The sequence below is a fragment of the Pelophylax lessonae genome, assembly GCF_965119305.1.
Source record: "Pelophylax lessonae genome assembly, chromosome: 5".
NCBI classification, from domain to species: domain Eukaryota; kingdom Metazoa; phylum Chordata; class Amphibia; order Anura; family Ranidae; genus Pelophylax; species Pelophylax lessonae.
The window spans coordinates 79682674-79707872 of NC_138772.1; the positions used below are offsets into that span (position 1 = coordinate 79682674).

General features: G+C 45.1%; 1 protein-coding gene across 2 annotated transcripts in view; it reads right to left on the reverse strand.

The window, feature by feature from the left end:
• Nucleotides 1-8960: 8960 nt before the first annotated feature.
• The window catches only part of MASTL (microtubule associated serine/threonine kinase like), a 49615-nt gene continuing 33376 nt past the window's right edge, over nt 8961-25199 (reverse strand). Inside the window, exons 10-13 of one of the 2 annotated variants that reach the window (XM_082257421.1) lie at nt 19039-19053; nt 14776-14889; nt 14235-14336; nt 8961-9210 (exon numbers count right to left, since the gene is read on the reverse strand). In XM_082257421.1, the coding sequence (XP_082113547.1) occupies nt 9053-9210; nt 14235-14336; nt 14776-14889; nt 19039-19053 (389 nt within the window). In that variant the 3' untranslated portion in view covers nt 8961-9052. The remainder of the gene's footprint in view (nt 9211-14234; nt 14337-14775; nt 14890-19038; nt 19054-25199) is intronic. The other variant, XM_082257422.1, reaches the window with a different exon arrangement.

Sequence of the window (25199 nt, forward strand, 5' to 3'; positions counted from 1 at the left end):
TCAAGAGCAGAAGAACATCACTGGAAGACAAGAGATCAGGAAGACCTTCAACTAGTTCAACCCCTGAAAATGTTGACACCATTTGGCAACTTGTGCATGATGATCGTCAGGGGAACAAATAGTGCGTGCCACTCAAAACCGCTCGACCGATTCTTTGCAGCATCACCGTAAACTTGCCAACTCATGTCAAGCGTCTCTGTGGCAGATTTGCCCAGTTTCGTGTTTGCTTTTTGTTCTAACTTTCTGTCCATGATGAAATGGCAGAGGTGGTTCTGCACGTGGTCAGAATAGCACCAGTTGCACAGCTCCTGGTACACAGGACGATGGAGGTTGGTGCTGCCTGTGACGGGGCGTGCAGCCATCTGTTGGTGTGTGTGTAAAAAAAAAAAAAAAAATAGTCTCAACTTTTTTGATACCACCTCATACATAGCTATACCTCCCAGATCTCTCCATAAAGAGGACCTGTCATGCCTTATTTCTATTACAAGGGATGTTTCCATTCCCTGTAATGGGAATAGAAAATGATAAAAAAAAAAAAAAAGGTACAGTGTGAAAATAAAAAAAAAAAAAATGTAAAGCACCCTGATTCTCTCCCCCCATGCTTGCACGCGGAAGCATACACAAATGCAAGTCTCGCACACATATGTAAATGGTATTCGCACTACACGTGAGGTATCACTGTGAACGTTCGAGAGCGAGTGATAATTCTAGCGCTAGACTTCAAACAAGTAACAGATCCCAACTATATTGTCACAAACTTGCACAAGCCTGGACTGCCTCTGTGATATCGGCGGGCTTCAGTTAGCTGTCTGCTAAAAACGGGACACAAGACTGCAGAACAATCTGAACATGATCCACAGGGGAAGTATAGCCATAAATATTGAGTTTGAAAAAAACGCTGCTCAAATACCATGTGACCAAAAAATTGCAACGCTCGCCATTTTTTTTCTCTAGGGTTTCTAAAATAAATATATATTATATATATGATTTAAACGTGTAAACAAGAAGTGTCAGAAAATGCTTGGTCGGTAAACGGTTAAGATTCAGATTATAATGGAAGATTAGAGGTTTGAGGCAGCTCTTCACTTAACATTTATAGTTATTGGTGGTCCTGTGGGTTGGAGCTCTAAGCATGTTGTATGCTGCTACGAAGCCACCAAGAGAAGAACCAATCTCATTGGTTCCTTCTGCCCATCTCCACATTGTTACTGGGCCCTCTAATGACATCAAGGTTGGCAGGAGGAACCACTGAGAACAAATGGCAAACATAGGAGACTGGCATTCACTGTGCATTTCCCAGCAGACTTCAAAAGATCTCTCCTCAGCACTGCGGGAAGCAGGAGAGCCAAGCATTTACTCTTCAATCTTTTTGGCCTTTTTTAAGATGGATATGCTGCAATAAAATCAGATTAACCGCTTGCCGACCAGCCGTTGTACTTCTACTGCGGCAGGTTGGCTCTGTACCTTGTTTCGCTAAAAAGCTATTGGGTGGCCCGCGCTGATTGGCCGCAGGGGGAGTCAATCAGCAGGTCCGGTACCCGCGATCACTCCCCGTGGAGACAGAACAGCGTTCTGCAGATGTAAACCTGGCAGACCGCTGTTCTGTCAGTAATGAACACAGGGATCCTGTGATCCTCCTATTTAGGAACACAGGTCTTTGTGTTCATCCAGCAAGCCCATCCCCCACACAGTTAGAAAGCACCCCCTAGGGACACATTTAATCCTTTGATTGCCCCTTGTGTTAACCCCTTCACTGCTAGTGTCATTAGTACAGTAACAGTGCATTATTTTAGCACTGATTACTGTAGTAATGTCACTGGTCCCCCCCAAAAAATGTCAGTTGGGTGTCCAATCAGTCCGCCACAATGTAGCTTTAAAAAAAAAAAAAAAGATTGCTGCCATTACTAGTAAATAAAAAAAAAAAAGGCATAAATCTTTCCCCTAGTTTGTAGACACAATCTCCTTTGCACAAACCAATCAATATACGCTTATTGGGGGTTTTTTTTTTTAACCAAAAATATGTAGCAGAATACATACTGGCCTGAAATGATGAAAAAATGTTATTTTTTTTATTGGCAATGTTTTATAGCAGAAAGTAGAAAAAAATTGATTTTTTTTTACTTACCGTAAAATCCATTTCTCTGATGTTCATTGATGTACAGATCTTCATAACCGTTGTCCTACTCCTGTAGGGGGCAGTATATTAGGCAGACAAAAAAAAGTCTAGCTACACCCATGGGCAGTCCCAGGAGGTATACTCCCTCTCTCTGCTATAGGCACACAGTTTAGTTACAGTGTCAGAAGAAGTACAACTCCACAGAGGGGTGGGTGCTGTGTCTGTCAATGAACATCAGAAAAATGGATTTTACAGTCAAAAATCCCATTTTCTCTTTTGATCATTGAGGGACACCGCTTCAGATCTTCATAACTGTTGGGACGCCCCAAAGCAGTATTAAACGTGGTGGGAACAGCTAAACAGTAGCCAACCAGGCAACATGCGCTCAACCAAAACAACTGGAGCGCACCTGGAAAAAAAAACAAACAATACACCTTCGAAGAGGATCAGGTCCTCTCAACAGCAGCCTGCAAAACCTTGTGGCCAAAAGAAGCATCCGCAGATGCCAACACATCCACTTTATAAAACTTTGTGAAAGTGTGCATCGACGACCAAGTGGCTGCCTTGCAAACCTGCGTCACTGATGCAAAGCCCAGGAGGCACTAAGCGCCCGAGTAGAGTGTGCCTTGACAGAAAAAGGAAGAATCTGACCCTTGATGGAATAGGCCTGAATCACTGTCTGTCTGATCCATCTGGAAATGGTCGCAGAGGAAGCGGACAACCCTTTACGAGGCCCATTTGTGAGCACAAAGAGAGTCTGACTTCCTAAAAGACGTTGTTGTTGCCAGGTACACCCAAACTGCTCAGACCACATCTAAAGCATGCAAGGCAATTTCCTTTGGATGTTTAGGCCTGGGACACAGGGAAGGCAACACAATGTCTTCATTCAAATGAAAATCAGAGACAACCTTTGGAAGGAACGATGGACAGGGGCGAAGAACCACCTTATGTCTGTGAATCACTAGGTAAGGTGAACGACAGGATAACACCGCCAGTTTGACACCCTGCGCGCAGAGGTGATAGCCACAAAAAAAGGCCACATTCTGGGACAGCGTAAGCAGAGGAATCTCCTGAAGATTCTCAAAGGGAGGCTTCTGTAGGACAGAAAGCACCAAATTGAGGTTCCAAGATGGCAACAGAGCCAGCACTGGAGGAACCAAATGTCCGACACCCTGAAGAAAAGTACGCACCAGGGAGTGAGTGGCAAAAGGTAATTGGAAGACCGCCAAAGCCTACACCTGGCCCTGGATAGTACTCAAAGCCAATTTCTGTTCAACCCCTTGTTGAAGGAAGGTCAAGATCCGAGCCACCGAAAAGGAGCGAGGATGAACCCTAAGAGACTCACACTACACAATATACATCTTCCAAGTACGATGGTAGATTTCCTAGCTTTTAACAGCGTAGGAATTACTGATGCAAACAAACCTCCATCCTTCAGCACCTGGCGTTCAACAGCCAAGTCATTAAAGCCAGCGACTGTAAAGCAGGATGGAAGTCCCCAAGGAGCACCAGCGACCAGGCGTACCAGATCGGCGAGGACAGTCTGGAGCCACTAGAATGACCGGAATTCCTTTTGCCTAAATCCTGCAAAGGAGCCGTGGCAGAAGTTTAAGAGGGCTGGAACGAATCAGTAAGCCCATCTTAGAATGCCGGCTACTTACAGAGCCACCAGGACACTTCTTGTGCCCTCTTGGTGATTGACATAGACCACGGCCATGGCATTGTCCGAATGAATTCGTACTGACCAGCCCAGAAGACGTTTGTTCAATGAGCCAAATAAAGTCTGATCGCTTGGAGGTCCAGTACACTAATCTGCAGTCTGATCGCTTGGAGGTCCAGTACACTAATCTGCAGTCTGGGCTCTGCCAGAGTCCAAACCCCCCTGAGCACGTCTGTGCTGAGGACAAATCCCCATCCGGACAGGCTGGCATCCATGGAGACAACCGTCCAATACAGGGGAAAAAGGATTTTCCCTGTGGAAGTACCAGAGAGCAAAGCCACCTCTAGAGACTGGATCCTTGATCCATTTCACCAGAAACTCTTTAGCAGAGATCTTGTGTGGAACTGTGCAAACAGACCGCCTCGAGGGTGAACACCATCAGGCTCAGCACGCGCATGTAAGCCCGGAGGGATGACCGTCTGCTGAACAACAAAAGCTGAATTGCCTCCTGCAATGTCTGGATTCTGCTTCAGGCCAGAGTGTTTCTTCCTCTGGAAAAACTCCAGAGTCAGACCCAGATAATCCAGTTTTTGTGGACAGAACTAAAGCAGACTGCTAAATGTTCAGGATCCAACCAAACTCAGAGTTCGCAGAGCAATATCCAGTAGTCCATCAGAGCAGTCAGAGACTCCGCTCACAGAAGATGATTGCCCAGGTACCCCAGTACCGCGATCCTCCGCTGACTCAAACAAGGCCAACACCTCTGTGAAGACCCGAGGTGCGGAGGTGAGACCGAAGGTCAGCGCCAAACTGATAATGCTCCTCGTCCACGGCAAAATGGAGGAAATGCAGGCGACCAGCACATATTAGAATGTGCAGGTAGGCGTCCTTGATGTCAATAGAAGCGAGAATAAATTCCCCTGATGTAGGGACGCCACTACCATTTGAATGGACTCCATGCTGAACTTCTGTACTCACACAAAGCAGCTTAGCGCCTTGAGGTCCAGAATTGGACGTGCCTTGCATTGCCTTCCTGGGGGCTGTAAATAGGTTTGAGTAAAAAAAAAAAAACGCCTTGAAAAGGTTCTGGCACTGCCCCAAAGAGACCCCCCCCCCCCCAACTGCAGGTTGGAGGATTAAAAAAAACCTTTTCGGAGGACAAGACCAAACTCGATTTCGTAGCCTGACCGGAATAACTTTGTGGACCCACTTGTCCTGTACCAGGGAGGTCCACGGATCCGGAAACCAGCAAAGATGTCCCCCCACCCCAGATACAGGTGAGGGCGCCCCTTCATGCAGAGGCAGCCTTGTCTGCAGGTCTGGAAGAGCCCGCTCGTGGCTTTCCAGACCAGGTGCTCTTGGAACCTCCGGTGGAGGCCCTGACTTTTTATCCCGAGAGAAAAAGGCCACTTAGGAGCCGAGGAAAATGGCCCACGTCTACGACGGGGCTACTTGCCCGTGGTAGCCTGCGGAAGAAGAGTACTCTCCCCGCCCCCACCAGAACCTTAACAATGTCATCCAAGGAAGCTCCAAACAGGCGACGCCCTACAAGAGGGAGATCAGCCCTACAAGAGGGAGATCAGGTCTTCTTAGAAGTCTAGTCCGCAGACCAGCATTTCAGCCAGATAATAAGCCAAAAGGACCACTGCTGATACTGACAGCCTAGAAATCAAAGGAGCCGCATGCAAAGAGGCATCACAGACAAACTGTAGCCCCTGGATCAACCAATCCGCGCGTTCTGCAAATACCAGGGGAAGCCAATTACCAGCCTAATTGCCGAACCAGCCACAGCGCACATATGGCGGGCTAGAGCATCCGCCCTCATATTAGGTGGACTTGTAAAGGTCGGGGACTCCTCAACCGGGATGAAGGTAACTCACAATTTGACCTGGGAACCGGCAAGTACATGACAGGTGGGAGTGTCCACCTTTTACGCAGTAAATCCTCATAAGGATACTGCAACCAAAAAACACCTAGCAACCACTGCGTTTTGGGCAACCCCACTGTTTTGTGACACTGTTGTCAAGGTAAGCGGAAAGAGGAACACCCTCGCCGCTTTGGAGGGCCTTTGGGTGCTGAAAGGAACCAGTGCCTCCGACGCGGCATCTGCAGCAAACTCCATTTTCAAATTTTTATGCACTGACACAAACAATGCATCCACCAGCGCCTATTTAAGCGCAGCTAGAGGAGCAGAAGAATCATCTGCACTATCTGAGCACTCAGGGTGCGTGGACGCAGACCCAGTAGGGTCGCTTTATACTGAGCCGACTGATCCCGGTCAAGGGTCCACAGACCACGCAAAAAAAAAAAAAAAAAAACACCACAAGGGGGTTGCCCTCCAAGCTCTCCATAGAGGACATAATAGGCCATAACCCCCTTCCAGAGGATGATGCAGCCATCAAGATTCGTTTTTGTCACATGCTTGACTTTATGCACTCATTAGTGCTTGTTTTGCAATTAAATCTGCTGTTTTATGTTAAAATTGATTCGAAACATACAGAGAGCACTAGTACTGTCTCTTTTCCTCCTATACTTACGGAGCCATATGAGGATCCCTTCCCTATTCAGGACATACATGAAGTGTAATATCTGATCCATTGGAGTTTTGTTTGGCTGTGTGATCCTTACAGGGTCAAATATTGGAGGTGAGAGGCAGTGTTTGCCTTGGTGGATGGGCTATCTTCTATTACACATTACTGCATGTCGTTTGGAGTCACAAGATGCCTTATCTCGTGTATATATATGGAATATATTGGTTGTTGATTATTTTAGATCACCCTTTACTCACTGGGTGTATTCATATTACTTATATGTATTTGATTTGTCACTTAAGAGATTGATTACTCACTTATTGGTTATGCGCCACACTGTTTTATTAATTATGTATGTATGTATGTTATGCCTGATTGCATACAAATTGAAAGTGGTTTAGGTTTGATCTCATATTAGATGGTTTTGGTATATCTAAAAAGGAAAACTGTATAAATGTATGACCAGTCTAACTCTTTGCTCCTGGCAGATTTAAACCTGGTACACCCAGCAGGTTGAACGAGAAAAAAAAAAAAACTGTCAGAGCTGCTGTATTAACGATCCAATGTTAGTACAGTGATCTCCTCCGCTGAACTGTTGTGTTTTGACAGGGGGACGGCCTCCCCGCCAGAACACTCCGATCAACACTCTCCGCCATTGGCTAAGATCGCTGATCGGCTGCTGGTTTTCCGTATGCTCGGTCGGCTTCTGTCAGACCAAGTGCCTTACACATGGACCAAACGTCAGTGGGTTTTTATTGAGCTGGCCAATGTTGACCAGCATTCAGCCCGTGTGTACGGGGCTTTAGAGTGGTGGGAAAGAGAAATATGTGATGTTAGTGGAGAAAGGCTGAACAAAAGTAAATTTTCACTATCTTTAGAAGCGATAGATACTAGCAGTTTAGAAAATAAGGAAAAATTAGGTTGCCATGTTCAAGAGACCTGCTTTCACGCATAAAATGCTTAAAAGACCAATGACCAAACAAAAAAAAAAAAAACACAACGTTGAAAATCCTGCTATTAGACCTGAACAGTTTCTCTATAAAACAGTCACTTCTAGTCCACCTGATCACCTTACCACCCACCATGGTTTTATGGTGTTCAAAAGTTCAGCTTGGTTCCTTGGAAACATTGACCTCCTCAAAGAATTCAGAAGAAAACATTTGGAAACAATGGTTCTATTGGATTGGCTTCACATACTGCTTAGAATGCAAATCCTTACCATCATCTGCATAGCCACCCTATACTACTAGGTTCTGCATATCATTTCTCAGGTTCTAGTACACTGCTTTTCTGCCTTCACCATCTATTTGTCTCTCATAGTGTCCCTAGTTTTTCACGTCTTCATTAACTTCCCCCCTCCCTGATTCAATTCCTTTTTGTTCCTGTCCTTTCTTGTAACGCTCCTCCCCTTAACCCCTTTCTAGTCCAGTTTTAAACCACTTCCCAACCACCCACCACCTTTTTTACTGAGGCAGGGTGGCTCTCCTGCGCAAACCGACGTAGACCTACATCGGTTGCGGGAAGCTGGGGGGGGGGGGGGGGGGAGAAGCACGCGCTTCCACCCCCACTCAGCAGTGGGGAAGCCGATGCACGGGTCAGGCGGCTCCGATTGCCGCCTGACACCCGTGATCGATCCCTGCTGAGAGAGAAGGACGGGCAGCTGTTGTACACACAGCTGACCGTTCTTCTCCCTGAAATGATCATAGAGCCCCTGTGATCCTTCTATATAGGATTACATGTCTCTATGGTCCTTTCAGAAGCCATGCCCCCCCCAGTTGGAATCACTCCCCTAGGCTCACATCTAACCCCTTGATCACCCACAGGGTTAACCCCCTTCCCTGCCAATGGCATTATTACAGTAACAGTGCATATTTTTAGCCCTGATTACTGTAGTAATGTCACTGGTACCCCCAAAAGTGTCAAAAAGTTCAGTTAGGGGTCCGATCTGTCTGCTGCAATGTCGCAGTCCCACAAAAAAAAAAAAAAAAAAAAAAACAAAAAAAACACATCTTTCCCATAGTAGACGCAATAACTTTTGTGCAAACCAATCAAAATACACTTATTGCGATTTTTTTTACCAAAAAAATGTAGCTCTGCTTTTGTTTATAGATCGCAGAGGTGATCAAATACCACCAAAAGAAAGCTATTTGTGGAGGAAAAAAGGACATCAATTTTATTTGGGTACAGTGTCGCACTAACGTGCAATTTTCCGGTAAAATCGCAAAATAGGGCCTAGTCAGGAAGGGGGCAAATCCTTCCGGTCTTAAAGTGGTTATTTTGTTCCTATCCCCAACACCACACCCCAGTATTCAAACTGGACTTGATATTGGTTCTCTAGTCTAGCGTATACTACACATTTCTACAGATTTTGTACTTTTGCAATGTCAAATGTTATCCCTACTTGCCTTTTTTTCATAACTAAATAAGAAAAAAAATCTTTAAAAAAAAAAAAAAGAAGAAAAAAAACCACATTTAAGAAATTATATTACTTTATTTTACATAAAGATTTAATAGACGGTTTAATGTAGGATACCATCAGCACGGACCCAGTCCAAGCAGGTAGAGTATATGTACATGAAACATGAGGCCAAGCTCACTTTAAATATGTCAAGTTCTGTACAGTGGGGGGGGAACAATCATTTGGTTATAAAAGCCAGACCAAGTAACAGATTTAATCTAAAAACAATAAAACATGGCAGTTCTCACAACAGAGAATGATATGAGGCCATTCCAGAGAGAAATAGCCTATAGACTGAATCCAGACACTTTAAGATCTTGTGCGTTATTCCTGGCGTCAAAGTACGTGGTGTCCGTTTCATCATCTGGCTGTGGTATAAAGGGCATTTCCTCATTGTGCAAATTGTCCCAGTCAATGGCAAGAAAAAGAGCATGAGCCTTCAGTTCTGTGAAAAACAAAAACCCATTTACATTATAAATACATAATATAGTCTCCATCATTATAGCAGTATCTATAGTGCCACCTTTTTTTGTGAGGCATAGATGCTCCAACTGTCACCTTCTGACTATATATTTATTTTTTGATATAAAGTAAAATCTGGAATCTTTAGAAGTCTGGTAAACTGCGGATAGGTTTTAAAATATTGTGCTCTTTGCAGTCTACACTTGTGATTGCATTTCTCTCTACAGATTTCCTTTCTTTCTATAGCATATGTTAATGGTCACTGAACATGTGTGGGGCACCAGTCACACCTAAGAAGTACTGCAGCGACACCTACTGCACCATGTTTTTTTGAGCTTTTTTGGAGCAGAACCATTCATTTGAATGGGCCTTCCTCTGATCCAAAAACACGCCAAAGAAGCTTTTGTATAAAATTTTAGCACACAGAGCCAGGCGTGTTTGAAGTTGCGACATTTGCCACCATTTGTCACGCTGGCACTGTTTTGTCACGCGGCAAAACTACACCACGTTGTGGGTGCCATTAAGAAATAATAGTATTGCAAACGCGTCCCATGTTTTGCCGCTGTTCTGGAATTGTGGGCAGAATAGCACGGTCCCATCCATGATTCCAGTACCCTCAGGTGTGAATGGAGCCTGAAGGTTCTTATTTATTCACATCATGGTATAGTTTGTAGTAGTTAGTCACGTTAAACTCGACTTGTCCTGTAATGTTAAAGACATTTTGTAGCATCTCCAAGCCACTTCTTCAGTTCCAAAGATTGTCAGGAAGATACCCCAGCATTTATATCCGCACAAATAGCACAGTCAGCGTAAACCAATTACCATGGAATGTGTAGATGTTGATTCTCCAAAAACAGGATAGGAGGGGTCAAAGTGGAACCACTTTGCTGTAGATACACAATCCCATCCCTGGTGCCAGAACCTGCATAGGTACTTGTACTCATGCAAATTCTCCAATACCTAAACTGATACCTTTGCTATGCACTTTGAGCTCATACAAAATGAATGAGCTCAAATGGCAATGCAAAGAATCACATGCGATTTGAACAGGAATGCGGTCCCAATCGCATGCGGTTTCCCCCATCGCTCCGGCGCAAATCCAGGCTCCTCAGCGACTTCCGCCTGGGTTCACACAGGAGCACTGTGGGAAACCACATGATGTTTGGAAAGGGATCACACTGCATTTCTGTTAAAATTGCACGCAATTCTTTGCAGTGCTATTTGAGCCAATTCATTTCGTATGGGCTCAAATCGCACTGCAAAAGTATCGGTAGTCAATATTTGTGAGTACTTGAGCACAAGTATTGGTACTCGTCGATAAACAACAGGTATTGATGCAACCCTAGTTTTAACTAAGGCTTAAACTAAGGGGGAGAATGGTTGTCAAATCACAGGAGTAGACAACAGCTTTATATGTGGAAGGCCCCCTATCCCTTCTCAGAGTTGGTTATTCCACAGGCCAGTATCTACTTTTTCACTCCAGCCACAGATTGGAACACTGAGGGTTATTGGAAGTCTAACAATGCGAGAGGGTAAAGCTGGATACACACTATACAACTTTTGTGGTTAGATTTCCTTTAGATTTAAGCGCCGTACACACGTAGCGATTGTCGGCCGTAAACATTCGGCCGCCGAACGATCAGCCGATTGTCGGCTTGTTAGTATGATGCTTCCGACAACCAACAGCGACTTTTCGGCCGAACAGAATCGGGTGTGCAGGCATTAAAATTTTTGTTGGCCGACACCAGAACGGCCGATTGTTCGCCAGTCAGTACAGAATTCGGCCGACAAACAGCCGATTAGCAAGACTGGGCATGCTCAGAGAAGAAAAAACACACGGAAAGTTAACCATCACATGACATCACTTCTGCAGTCGGCTGTTGTTGGCCGACAAAATTCATGTGCAGTCTTTTGCAGTTTTCAGCCGACAGGACAGCACCGGACAAAAGACGGCCGATCGTTCGGCCGACAATCACTACGTGTGTACGGGGCTTTACCTTCAACTATGTAGTGCAAGGGCCTGCCAGATTGCATACAAATTAAAAGTGTTTAGATTTGACCTCATATTATATGGTTTTGGTAAATCTAAAGAAAAAAATCTAAAGACAATTGTATAGTGTGTATGGCCCATAACAGACAGTCTAAAGACAAACGACGTATCAGGAGTGCTTTGAAAGTTGGTGGTTACCCAGACTGGGCTTTCGTTAAAAAAAGATACACAAGGTCAAGCAAAATCGTGGGACCAAATTAGAACACCTGGAGTGATAAAGTCATCCTGTGTGGAGCCAAAATGTCTGTAAAAGTCAAAAGGATCTTTAACAAACATCCCACCCGTGCCAGTCAAGCCCTGCAATACCCGGAGACAATATTTTGTATATCCAAAAGACCAAACACCTAAACACAAGTCGTTTAGTATATGCAGAGCAGCGTAGTGAAGTGAGGAATGCAACATAGGAGGGCAACTTTTACAGGTCACAACTCAGCAGTTTTCCTACATCCTAAAGAGGAGCTCCAGGCTCCCCCCCCCCCCCCCAAAAAAAAAAAACAATACAAATATTGTAGCTGCTGACTTTTAATAGGACACTTGCCTGTCCAGGGATCCAGTGATGTAGTCACCCGAGACGATCCTTTACTCGGCTTCGGGTGCAGGCTCAGACATCCCAAGTAAGGGAAATTAAGTAAAGCCTTGTGGCATAACAGCCTGTTTCCTGCTGCGCATATGCGAGTCATGCTGTGCCTTGTGAATGGTCCCGTAGTTTTCCAGGACCTGTGATGTGTCCTAAAAGACTGCAGGGGGAAGGAGAGGGGGCCAAACTTCTGGTTTAGATTGCTGCAGCAATCTGAGCCGGAAGTGGGTGCAGGTACCTGTCAAAATCAGGTACCCGCTCCCCCCAAAAAAGTGCCAAATGTGGCAGGGAGGGGGGGGGGGGGGTTAAGAGAAAGAAGAGAGAGTTGCAAACAAGCAACACTTCCCCTTTTGGGTGGAGCTCCACTTTAAGGAAACAACATTCTTTCAAGAACAACGAGGTGCACATTTTGGAGAGAGGACAAGGTTCACAAGAGGCCATCTACATTACCATCCCCAAACGAGTGGGGGCCATTAACACCCTCAGTCTTCCACATGATGCTATTTTAACGTCTCCACACTGGCGATTGGACAACAATTCACAATTTTTTGATCCATGCAAATAGAGGAATTAACACCTATAGGAGACTGCCTGGCACCAAGGATGTCTTTTTTTTTTTTTTTTTTTTACTAGAACAGGGTGGTTCCACAACTGTCACAACCCCTATCCTATTCTTGGACAATCAACATTTACACTTTCCCAGGTGTCATGCTACCTGTGTGGATATACACCAATCAGCCAGAACATTATGATGGCCCACCATACCCATCAAGGCATGGACTCCAGTAGACTTCAGAAAGAATATTGTGGTATCAAGACCTCAGTAGCAGATCCTTTTAGGTCCTGTAAGTTGTGCGGTTGGGCTTCTATGGATTGGACTTTTTTTTCCCAGCATATCCCACAGATACTCGACTGGATTGAGATCTGGACTTCTGGAGAATTTGAAGGCCATGTCAAACACCTTAAAACTGATGTGTTCCTCAAGACCTCATCAGACCAAGCTACCATCTTCCATTGCTCTACAGGCCACTTGTGATACTCACATGCTTTTTGGTTGTGGACAGAGGTGGGCTTGGGCACCCTGACTGGTCTGCACCTACGCAGCCCTATACACAACAAACTGCGATGCAGTGTGTGCCGACACCTTTCTATCAGTATAATAATCAGTATAAAAACTTCAGCAGTTTGAGCTACAGTAGCTCTGCTCTTGGATTGGACTACATGGGCCAGCCTTTTCCCCACATGTGCATTCATTAACCGTGGACTCCTATGACCCCGTTCGCTGGTTTTCTTCCCTTATACCACTTTTTGTATGTCCTGTCTGCTGCAGATGCAGCTTTGGAGATGCTCTGACCCAGTTGTCTAGGCCAGCCTTTTTCAACCAGGGTGCCTTATGGGTTCTTCAGGCGTTCCTTAGCAAATGCCTAAAAATTGCCTAAAAATTGTGTACAAGCCAGCAAGTGGGTTAATCCTGGCTTTTTGTTACACACAACCACAGGTTTTTATTGCGCAGTATTAAAACCTTTGGCACTGATGTAATTTAGAAGGAGGACATCCGGCACCAGTACAGCATCCTTGTTTGCCCCCTCAGCTTCCCCGCTCTGTCAGCACTGGGGTCACGTTAGCAGAGAGGGAGTGAAACTGAGGGAGAAAAGAAAAACTAGAATACCAGTCAGTAGTTTGAGAAAGAGGAATAAATCACCTCTAATGTTGGGTGGTCCACATATGTGGATGCTGCTGCGATTAGTAAAATATTAGTTTAGCTGTTTACATTTTAGAATAGGGAGCCTTGAGATTATGCATAAACTTAGAGGGTGCTTTGGAATAACCAAAAAAAAAAAAAAAAAAGGGGGTTGAGAAACACTGGTCTAGGCATTGCAATTTAGCCCTCATCAATTTTGTGACCAAGTTTTTAATTTTATTCACTTTACTCGTTAGTGGTCATATGTTATAGATGATTAAATTCTGGATTATCTGGAAGATTTCTCCTAAAGGTAGATCAGCCAGCATAGGGGACAGATCATACCAAGTTATATCCCTAGTGCAGATTTTTAGGTTTTTAACTTGAATTAAAGTTCCCACAGTCTAGATCAGCTGGAAAAGTATACTGGAAATGTATTTATTTAAAAAGGTACTTATATAGTGCTGTCAATTTACGCAGCGCTTTACATATACATTGTACATTCACATCAGTCCCTGCCCTCAAGGAGCTTACAATCTAAGGTCCCCAACTCACATACATACACAGTAGGGCCAAAAAATTTTTTTATACAGGATCCAATTAACCTACCAGCATGTCTTTGGAGGAAATGGTTACTTGTACGGTTATAGACTTTTTATCACAAAGTCTACAAATAGCAACTTTGTAGGCAGACTGTACCTTTTAATCCAGCTCTCTTTGTGTTATCAAGGGTAAGCAGAATGTCGATTGCACTGTGAGCATTGGCAGAAAGGGTTTCATCATCTTCTGGCCAAGGGATATCTGAGAAAGCAATAATATTTGGAATATAAAGTCTCAAAATGTAAAATACCTATATTAAGGGACACAATGCTATAACTATATACAGCAACAGCCACCATAAAGGTGTCCATTATTTAAAAAAAAAAAAAAAATGTGCTTCTGGATCCTGGGTTAGCTTTGTTGCCAAGGCACTGACATCACCAAACTTTGGGTGGAAGTCATCTACCTACTTTTTTGAGGTTCAGTAAAATCAACAGTGGCCAGTAAGGAACTCCTGCTAGAAAGAATAAAGAATGGACGAGGCTTGCCCCCCAAGTTGGGGACATCAGTCAAGAAACTACGGGAATTAGCAGAAGAGTCTTTATTGGTATCTTGTGGTGCCAGCTTTAAAGGCGGCACTTTTAGATTTACACAGCTTAAAACCAATGACAGGCTCACTTTGAGGAAATAAATCCATTACCTCTTTTTAATATATTTTGGAACACTTGTGCTGGAGTCTCATCATTAAAAGGAGGAATACCAGTCAGAAACTCAAACAGGCAAACTCCGAGGGCCCACCAGTCCACCGCAGGTCCTAAAGAAGACAAACAATCAAATACAAAAACAGTAGGCAAAATATGAACAAGAAATCCTCCATGTAGGCCAACTTAAAGCTGTAGCTTAGAATGATAGCAACTTTTTAAACTGGAACTTAAGCCAATTTAAAGTGAACTACATCAATAACAACTTGATAAAAAAAACAACGTTCTTTAGCAAGGAATTTATTTTCCACATTAATAATTATGCTACCATGTGTTGTAAATTGCCTCCAGCATTGCTCCGGTTTCTTCTTGCCAGAGGCTATCATTTTGCTGAAGCCTAGAGCCCATAAGCAGCAGTAAATCTTTAGGCTGTCAGTAGATGGGCCTCTGTCTGGTTTTCGGCACAATGCAAAAAACGGAGAGCAACAGAGCATAGGCAGAGCAGGGCGGGACAGTGAATTACTGATTTTAAACATTATAGGCACTTATTTTCAATGCTTTATATAGCTACACCTGCAAAATGGGCCAACCTAAAGTGATCCTCCAGGACTTAAATTTTCTGACTAAAGTTCCTCTTTAGGTCCTCGTCTCTCTCTATCATAGAGACCGATCTTAAAAAAAAAAAAAAAAAAAAAAAAAAAAAGATACTCACCTCAGTGCCTACTGATCCCAGCCCATTACTGTATGAAAAAGGTTACCAATAAAAGTCACCAGATTTTGATCTTGTGCACTTGGTAACTTCTAGTATGTATTGTTCTAGCTTTTCATGGTTGTTCCAATGTACTTCTCTACTAATCTACAACATGTACAGGATGATCTGTGTAGGAAAAAAACTTTTCACCAATGTTAAGTACATTCGCAGTAAGAGTCAAATATCTGGAATGTCTTCACACAGATCCAATTTGGTCTGGAAAAAAAAAAAAATTGCTGCAACATCGGCTCCAATATACCGTCTGATGGATGAAATGTACGGAAATTAAAAAAAATAAATAAAAAAGCACACACACCACACATTACAAGACCTACTCAACCAGCCTTGGCATACCATGCAGCAAAATGAAGCTGGCACTTGTGAGATGGCAAATACAAGCAGCTATGTTATCACCACCTAGTTGTGTAGCTGTTAGTGATCAATTTAAATTCAAGTTACAGTAGTTGCATTAAAAATCAAAAGTGGATGATTGCAACTAGGGATAAGCCGATTCAATTTAAGATATTACACAGAATTTATCTGACTCCTGTGCGTCTGCATCGTTTGTTCCCAACAGTCTCGGCCTCCTGCTGGAGGTGCCCCAGTGACTTTGCGGGGTTCTCCCATATTTTCTGGGGGTGCCCGGCATTCGGGGGCTTCTGGCGGGATGCGAGAGGCTTTGTGTCCAACCTTGTTAAGCACACAGTTCCGCTGACGGTTGCCCTTTTCCTCCTAGGGTTTGGTGGACATTATGCAGGCTCCCAAGGCGGTGCGCACCTTGGTGGGCATTCTATTGTTTTATGCCCGTAAGGCGATAGTTCTGAAATGGAAATCAGCACTCCCTCCCACACTGAGTTTCTGGAAGGGACTGGTTAACGCTGTGGTGCTTTTGTATAAAACAGCATACATGTCCAGAGGATGTCCTCAAAAGTTCGAAAAAGTGTGAACTCCCCTCTGACAACTGATACTCAGGATTGATCCCCCTGCCTTTTATTTTGGGTGGGAGCCTCACATGTGGTAGTGACTCTTGTATTTCTAATGGGAGGGAATGTTATGGTGGCCTGTGAGTCCTGAGTGGTGGGGGGGGGGGGGGGGGGAACGGGTTTAATGATATGGTCAATTATGTTATGAATCTTCCTTTTTTCCTGACTTTTAGTGAAGGTGCATTTTCCGGTAATCTTGGCCCCCTTTTTTCTGGGCTAAGATCATCTTGGTGTTTGTATATGTTCCAATAGTGTGTAGATGTTTAGGTTGTTTTGCGCCGGGGTATGCCCCTACTGGCGTTATGTTTTTTATTTTTTTGTAAAAATTTCAATAAATAGAGAATTAAAAAAAAAAAAAAAAATAATCAAAAGTGGAGCTGAACTGAAAAAAGGAAAAAATTGCTGTCTTGTCGGAAACACCAAGAAATTGTATTTAGCCTAAGCAGCACCCCAAACTAAACCTAAATTCCCTCTAAACAGCAACGCACATCCTGACGTGAGCCTTCCCATTAGCTGTATATCTGCCATGTGAGATCATTTAAGGTACTGATAAACTCCATATCTGTAGTGGGAAATCATCTAGGGAACTACTAACTCAGATCACTAGTCTTACTACATTTGGTGATGTCACTACTACGCTGCTCACTGTTCTTGGTAGAGAGGAAACAGTGCAAAGATCTCCCTACTTCTGTACCATGCTGCAGTTTCCTTAATATTCTCCCACCAGTCATCAGGGACAGGGGTAACTGACTTTAGGAAGCCCAATCAATAACCAAGATGGCCTCCACACACAGACAGTGGGGTTCATTTAATAATCTGGTGCAGCTCTGCATGGTAGCCAATCAGCTTCAGCCTTCAGTTTGTTCAATTAAGCTTTGACAATAAAACCTGGAAGCGGATTGGTTTCTATGCAGGGCTGCACCAGAGTTTGCACTCTTCAGTTTTAGTAAATCAACCCCAAAATTCCAGGCCAAGAACTACCTGATCACCGGGCAGACAATTCAATCTTCTTGGATACTTGATCCACAGCAGGCAAACCTTTTTTTTTTGCCCCAGTGTCCAATACTCCTTTAGGCAGCAGAAACCCAAAAGGTAAGACTCCCTGTGTCCCTTCACCGGGGAAGAAATAAATCCCTCATTTGATGGCTCCTGATCAACCATTGTTAAGATTTACAAAACACGTGAAACAAGATATGGCAAGTCAGTAATAAAATAGCTGTAAGGAGCCCACGGAACAAAGCTAGTGGCCCCTTTGTCATCTGCTTGTCTTTTTGGCCACAGCTTCTATTCTCCAATAGAAATCTACCCTTGCTGTGCTCCCACCTTTCACTGCAATGGGAGAATGCTTGTTATATCTAGGACAGAGGAACAGGCAGATTACTTACCCCAACCCCCTGCGTCAGTGCTGCCCTTTTCTTCTCAGGGCTTGGATCTATGAACAGTCCCTCAACGTCACCCTGTACAATGCACACTATAAACCCTATATTGTATGTGGAGGCAAGTGTACAGCTGCGGCTTAGAAAGGAGGCGGCTTTTCCTTATTCCAGCACCCTAGATACGAGCAATTAACCTCCCTGGCGGTATTCCCGAGCGTGGCTTGGGGTGGGATTTCACTGCCATAAGCGGTAACCCCGAGCCACAGTCGGGGTACCGCCAGGGAGCATCGCTGGATCCTTGTAGAGGTTACTTACCTTGTCACCGGGATCCAGTGATGTGTCCCTTCAGTATACGGATCTTCCGCCCAATGCTGTAGAGCCCCGGCTTCCATCTCCTGCGACGTGACGCTCGCAGGGGGGTGGAACCGGTGGCAAATTTGAAAAGTTATACACACAAGCACACTGATTTCATTGCAAATTAAAATAAACTGATATTAGTTTGCCCCCCAGTGCCCTTTCCTGCAGTTTTACTGTATATATATATTTGCACTATTTATATTTGCACTTATAAAAGTATCACAGTGATCATTGCAAATTTAAAGGAGTTGTAAAGGCAGGAAGGTTTTCTATTTTAATGCATTCTATGCATTAAGATAAAAAGTCCTCTGTATGTAGCAGCCTCCCTCAACCCTTCTAATATTTACCTGGCCATCCTAAAACTCTCCCTCCCAATTGGCTGAGATACAGCCATGGCGCCATTGGCTCCTGTGGCTGTCAAAGTCAGTGAGCCAATCAGGAGAGGGGGGCAGGAGCCAAATGGCAGCTCCATGTCTAATCGGAGCTCGGCTTGGGTGCCCCATAGCAAGCGGCTTGCTGTGGGGGCACTCAATAGGAGGGAGGGGCCAGGAGCAGGAACAAGGGACCTGAGAAGAGGAGGATCCCGGCTGTTCTGTACAAAACCAACTGCACAGAGGAGGCAAGTATAACATGTTTGTTTTTTTTTTTTTAAACCCTAGACTTTACAATCACTTTAAGTGTTAGTAAATCCATATGAACTGAGTGATGGAGGAAAAATATCATTTGAACACTGTTCTCATTCCACTGACTGAATAAAGCGGCATCCCACTACCAAAGCAGCAATGTATAACTTACCACACCTCATCAGTCCTGTACACAAAGAAAATACAAATTATAGGAGATGAAACTGCTCCGAAGAAAATAATAAAAGGGTAGTATAACTTGGCAATAATGCAGACCAAATACAACTATGTTATGTGATTTAATACAACAACCAATTTAAAGTGGTTGAAAACCCTCACATATACCCAGTGAAGGGAACAGCCTCAGATGATACAGAGATTAAACAAATCCTCCTACATTTTTGTTTTGATTTGTCTGTCTCCTTCTTCATGATCGTTTCTGTATAAAAGGGTAACCGTTCCATAGAAAAAGGTATATTTTGTTTTTTGTTATACTTTGATTGAAAAAATTAAATGATAAAATTTGAAAAAAAAAAAAAAAAAAAAAATCCTCCTACAAAAGTTTTACTTGTTTATCTGCATCTTCTCTTGTCTACACCCCTTCAAAAGTGCAGATCTGTGATCAAATCCTTGTGCATCTGCAAGGAGTACAGAGGAGGGAGTGGAGAGCTGCAGTTACAGTGTATAAACACTGTGTGAGAGCTGATTGGAAGAAAAGGGACCCCCCACCCCCCTGCATAGGCAGAGGAACGAAGGAACATGCAGAGCCGTATTCTGAACAGACAAGCTGTGTGCTCATCTCCCTCATGTGTCAGGAAAACTTGTTAGAAGTGACTCATGCTGATAACAGAGGTACCAAGCACCAGAAATACACTTTGGGGGGGGGGGGATAAACACTACAGATATACTGTATGTGCTCTTCAGATTTCATGACTGGGGTTTACAACCACTTTAAAGAATCACGTTTCAATAATCTACCGAGTTCTGCTGTACAGTGGATTGAAAGAGGCTGATGCCATGTAAAATTCTGATGCTTACACTGCTTACAAAATTAAACTTAAAAAGCAAAAAAATTAAGGTATTGCACCTTACGGATTCTTTGTGTGGTGGCTGCATTTGTTTTCTTTAGTTTTTTTTTTCCCCACCTAGTGATCCAGCCAGTAACACCTTTCCTGTCTCAACGTGGCTCCACTCTATGGAGGACCAACAGAGCCACCATAGGAAAGCAGTTTTGTCATTCTGCGGAGAGGATAGTGTTAGGCCGGTGTAACGTTAGAAAAGCATACCCCGTGAAAACTGCATACCCACGTCACTTCCTGTGAGGAACAGCTGAGCAGCGTAGCAGTGCGCATGCTCGCAGCCCCGGATACGTAATTGAACAGCTGAGGAGCTGACTAGTGCGCATGCACAGAGGGTATCGTAACGTTACACCGCCTCAGCTGTTGCGGCGGTTACATTAAAACAGCTCGGCTGCAATATGAGTCATCTCCGCTCCTATCCCTGTCACTTCCATGATCTTGGCTAGCAAATATAAAAGCGGCGGCGGGTGTATGAAATCTAAATGAACGGAGATCTTGGCTCCGTGATTTATCTTTTCATACACCCGCCGCCGCTTTTATATTTACTAGCCCAGATCAGGGGAAGTGACAGGGATAGGAGCGGAGATGACTCATATTGCAGCCGAGCTGTTTTAATGTAACCGCCGCAACAGCTGAGGTGGTGTAACATTACACACACTGCCGTGAAAAATCCATACCCTCCGGGCATGCGCACTAGTCAGCTCCTCAGCTGTTCAATGACATAGTGGTGACGTAGGTGCACCGGAAGTGACGAGGGTATGAAATTTTCACGGGTATGGTTTTTTTCATGGAACACCGGCAAACCAATGGAGCAAATTTCTTTCCTGCAACCACTGAAATTTGCTCAATTATCCCATCACAGTACTGATGCAGGAATCCCTCCTGCTGGGCCATTGTTCTCTCCGGGCAGGTGAAGCCGTCCCCGCCGAGGGAAGACAGTGATTATTGCTAGCGGCTATAGCAGTCGCTAGTGATATACATAGGTAAAACCTGGCATGCTTGTTGTACCAAAGCTGATTGATCGATTCAGTCTACCCATACATGGTTTGAATCTCGGCTGGTTCAGCACCGCGTATGGCCTGCCCCAGATGCACTAGCAAACTTAGATGGACTTGACTAAAATAGAACTACAGCTAACATTTTAATCAGCAACATTTTTTCCCTTTTGGGATAAAGGTCTTACATAAATAAAAGCGGACCATTGTAAAGGCGCCCCTGTCAGTGGTAAATAGTTTGTCTCAGTCCTCTAACTGCAAGTTTTGCTGGACAGCTTGGTCTGCTAACCACTTCTGGACCGGAAGGTTTTTCTCCCTTAATGATCAGGCCATTTTTTGCGATACGGCACTGCGTTACTTTAACTGACAATTGTGAGGTCTTGCGACGCTGTAAACAAATAAAAAAGGGATTTCCTTTTTTTCCCCCACAAATAGAACTTTCTTTTGGCGGTATTTGATCACCTGAGTGATTTTATTTCTTGCGCTATAAACAAAAAAAAGTGACAATTCTGAAAAAAAAAAAGAATATTTTTTAACTTTCTGTGATGAAACATTCCCAATAAAAAAGAAAAAATCATTTAAATCATTTTGGGCCAATATGCATTCCGCTACATATTTTTGGTAAAAAATCCCAATGAGTGTATATTGATTGGATTGTGCAAAAGTTATCGTGTCTACAAACTAGGGGAAAGATTTAGGTAATTTTAATTTATATTTTTACTAGCAATGGTGGTGTTCAGCGATTTTTAGCGGGACTGCGACATTGCGGTGAACAGATCGGACTCCTGACATTTATGACACTTTTTGGGGGGGGGGGGAACCAGTGACATTACTACAGTAATCAGTGCCAAAATATGCACAGTTACTGTACCGACACTGGCAGGGAAGGGGTTTACACCAGGGGTGATCAAATGGTTAAATGTGTCCCTAGGAGGTGCTTTCTGTGTGGGGGATGGGCTTCCTGGATGAACACAGAGACCTGTGTTCCTAAAGAGGAACACAGGATCCCTGTGTTCATCACAGACAGAACAGCGGTCTGCTGTGTTTACATCGGCAGACCGTTGTTCTGTCTCCACGGGGAAGCGATCACGGGTGCCCGGCAAGGCATCGCGTCCGCCAGACCCATCGATTGGCTCCCCATGTGGCCAATCAGCGCATGCGCACGCCTCCACTAGCTGTCCCGCAAAACAACATACAGGTACGTCGTTACGAGGGACAGAGCTGACCTGCCGCAGTATAAGTACGGCAGCTGGCCGGCAAGTGTAAGGGAAGTTAAAAAATATATAGATTTACTGGTTGGATCACCAGGTGAAAATGAAAATAGGGGAAAAAAAAATAAATAAATAAATCTGTAAAAATTACTAAAACGCAGCTACTACATTTTGAGATTGACAAGCTGCAGTATAACGGAATTTTTGTAAAATCTTACCTGTAAAATTCCTTTCTCTGAGTCCTCCGACAGTCGCCGCCTCTTCATATTCGTCACATATGGGGGTATTAGACTTTGCTCCGAAGGAGTAGCTAGGCAACAGAATATGTTAACATTAAAGCTTTTAACATATCCCACCCTCAAGGGGTGGTCCCCTCAGTCAATACCCTCCTACTTCCTGCAACCATATCTCAGTTTCAGTGGAATAGCAGTAGAGTATACAACCCAACCCCAAAAGAGGGGCGGGGGCGGCGACTGTCGGAGGACTCAGAGAAATGAATTTTACAGGTAAGATTTTACAAAAATTCCGTTTTCTCTTACGTCCTCCGACAGTCGCCGCCTCTTCATATTCGTCACATATGGGGACGTCCCAAAGCAGTGCAAACATGAGGGGTGGGAAACGCATCCGCGCCGAAAGGCAACGCAGTCTCCGCATCAAAGAAAGGAACCTTACCAAAGGAAGGAAACCAGCTGGGCTACAGGAAAAACAAGTGCTCAACAGGAGCAACAACCCAGGAAAAGACAAATAACCAGGGGATAAAAAAACTTATCCCAACAGCCAGAGGTCCCCAACAAGGGACCCTAGGGAATTGCCGCACTAAGAACCTTGCGGCCAAAGGAAGCATCCGCCGATGCCTGAACATCTACTTTGTAGAATTTTGTGAAAGTGTGCACGGTCGACCAGGTCGCCGCCTTACACACCTGGGCTACAGAAGCCCCATGACGACAGGCCCAAGACGTACTCAGAGATCTAGTAGAGTGCGCCTTCACAGGCACAGGGGGAACCTTCCCCTGCAAAGCATAGGCCTGTTCAATGGTCTGCCTGATCCATTTGGCGATGGTAGAGGCCGACGCCGCCATGCCCTTCCGAGGACCCTCTGGAAGAACAAACAAGGAATCCGTCTTTCGAAAAGACTCAGTCGATTTAAGGTAAACCCTTATCGCCCGAACAACATCCAAAGAATGTAATCTCACCTCCTTTGGATGTTTAGGCTTCGCGCACAGCGAAGGCAAGACAATATCCTCATTAAAGCCCCGTACACACGTACGGATCGTCGTCATACAAACGTCGGCGGACGAAAGATCTGCCGATTGTACGCGTGTTAGTATGGTGCCTCCGACAGCTGTCTGCGCACAATCCGCGGACAAGAGTCTTTCTTGCAAACATGAAAATTTTTGTCTGCGGACACCAGAACGGACGATTGTTCGCCTGTCAGTACAGAAATCAGCCGACAGACCGCAGATTTGCAAGACTGGGCATGCTCAGAAAATAAAAAACACAGGGAAAGTTAACCATTACATGACATCACTTCTGCAGTCAGCTGAAGTCTGCGGACAAAATTCTTGTGCTGTCCTTGTGCTGTCTTTGCACTTTTCAACAGACACCGACATCCCGGGGAGAAAAGACGAACGTTTGTATGACGACGATCCGTACGTGTGTACGGGGCTTTAGATGGAATTCCGAAACTCGCTTCGGAAGAAAAGAAGGATTAGGTCGCAAGACCACCTTATCCAAATGAACAACCAGATACGGAGACTTGCAGGACAAAGCCGCCAGCTCCGACACTCTGCGAGCCGAAGTGATCGCAACCAAAAAGGCAACCTTTTTGGACAACATAGATCACGAGATCTCCCTGAACTGTTCAAAAGGAGCACGTTGTAACACAGATAGAATGAGATTCAAGTCCCAAGGGGGCAGAGGATCCCTCCTAGGAGGAACCAGATGCCGCACTCCCTGAACAAAAGTGCCAACCAAGGAGTTGGAAGCCACGGGACGTTGAAACAGAACGGACAGCACTCGGGAAACCGAGTACGTGCGGGGTGAAAACCCCCTGGACTCACACCAGGCAAAATAGGCCTTCCAAGTACGGTAATAAACCTTCCCCGAGGAAGACTTCCTTGCGTTGATCAAGGTATGAACGACCTCTGGGGAGAGACCCTTCTCCTTCAGGACCTCGGTCTCAACAGCCAGGCCGTCAAAGCCAGCGACTGTAAAGCAGGATGGTATATCGGCCCTTGAGACAGGAGATTGTCTCGAAGAGGCAGACGCCACGGGGCGTCGACCGCCAGATTCACGAGGTCTGCGTACCAGGACCGGCGAGGCCAGTCCGGAGCCACAAGAATCACTGTGCTGCGTTCCGAGTGTAACCTGCGAAGGAACCTGGACAGCAACTGAATCGGTGGAAACGCGTACATCAGCTTGTACTGATGCCACGGGGCCACTAACGCGTCCGACGCGTCTGCCCGAGGGTCGCGCGTCCTTGCCACTAACCTTCTCACCTTGTTGTTGAGAAGAGACGCGAACAGGTCCACATCTGGAAGACCCCACTTCGCGCACAACATCTGGAAGACAGCCGGGTGGAGAGACCATTCCCCCTGATCCAGGGTCTGGCGACTCAGATAGTCCGCCTGCCAGTTCTCCACCCCCGGAATGTGAACCGCCGTTATCGCCGGGACATGAGTCTCGGCCCAAGACAGAATGTCGGCCACTTCTCGAGCCGCTCGGGCACTCCTGGTGCCCCCTTGGTGGTTGATGTAGGCCACCGCCGTGGCATTGTCCGTCTGCACCCGAACCGGGCAGCCCTGCAGCCGGTCCGTCCAGCGATGAAGACAGAGATTTATCACACGCAATTCCAGAATGTTGATCGGAAGGGAGGACTCCCCCTCCGACCAAGTCCCCTGGGCGGACAGAACGCCCAGAACACCACCCCAGCCCGACAGGCTGGCATCCGTAGTGATTACCGTCCACAAGATAGGACGAAACGACTTGCCCCCGGACACCATCGGGGACTGGAGCCACCACAGAAGGTCTCTTCTGGTGCGATGACTC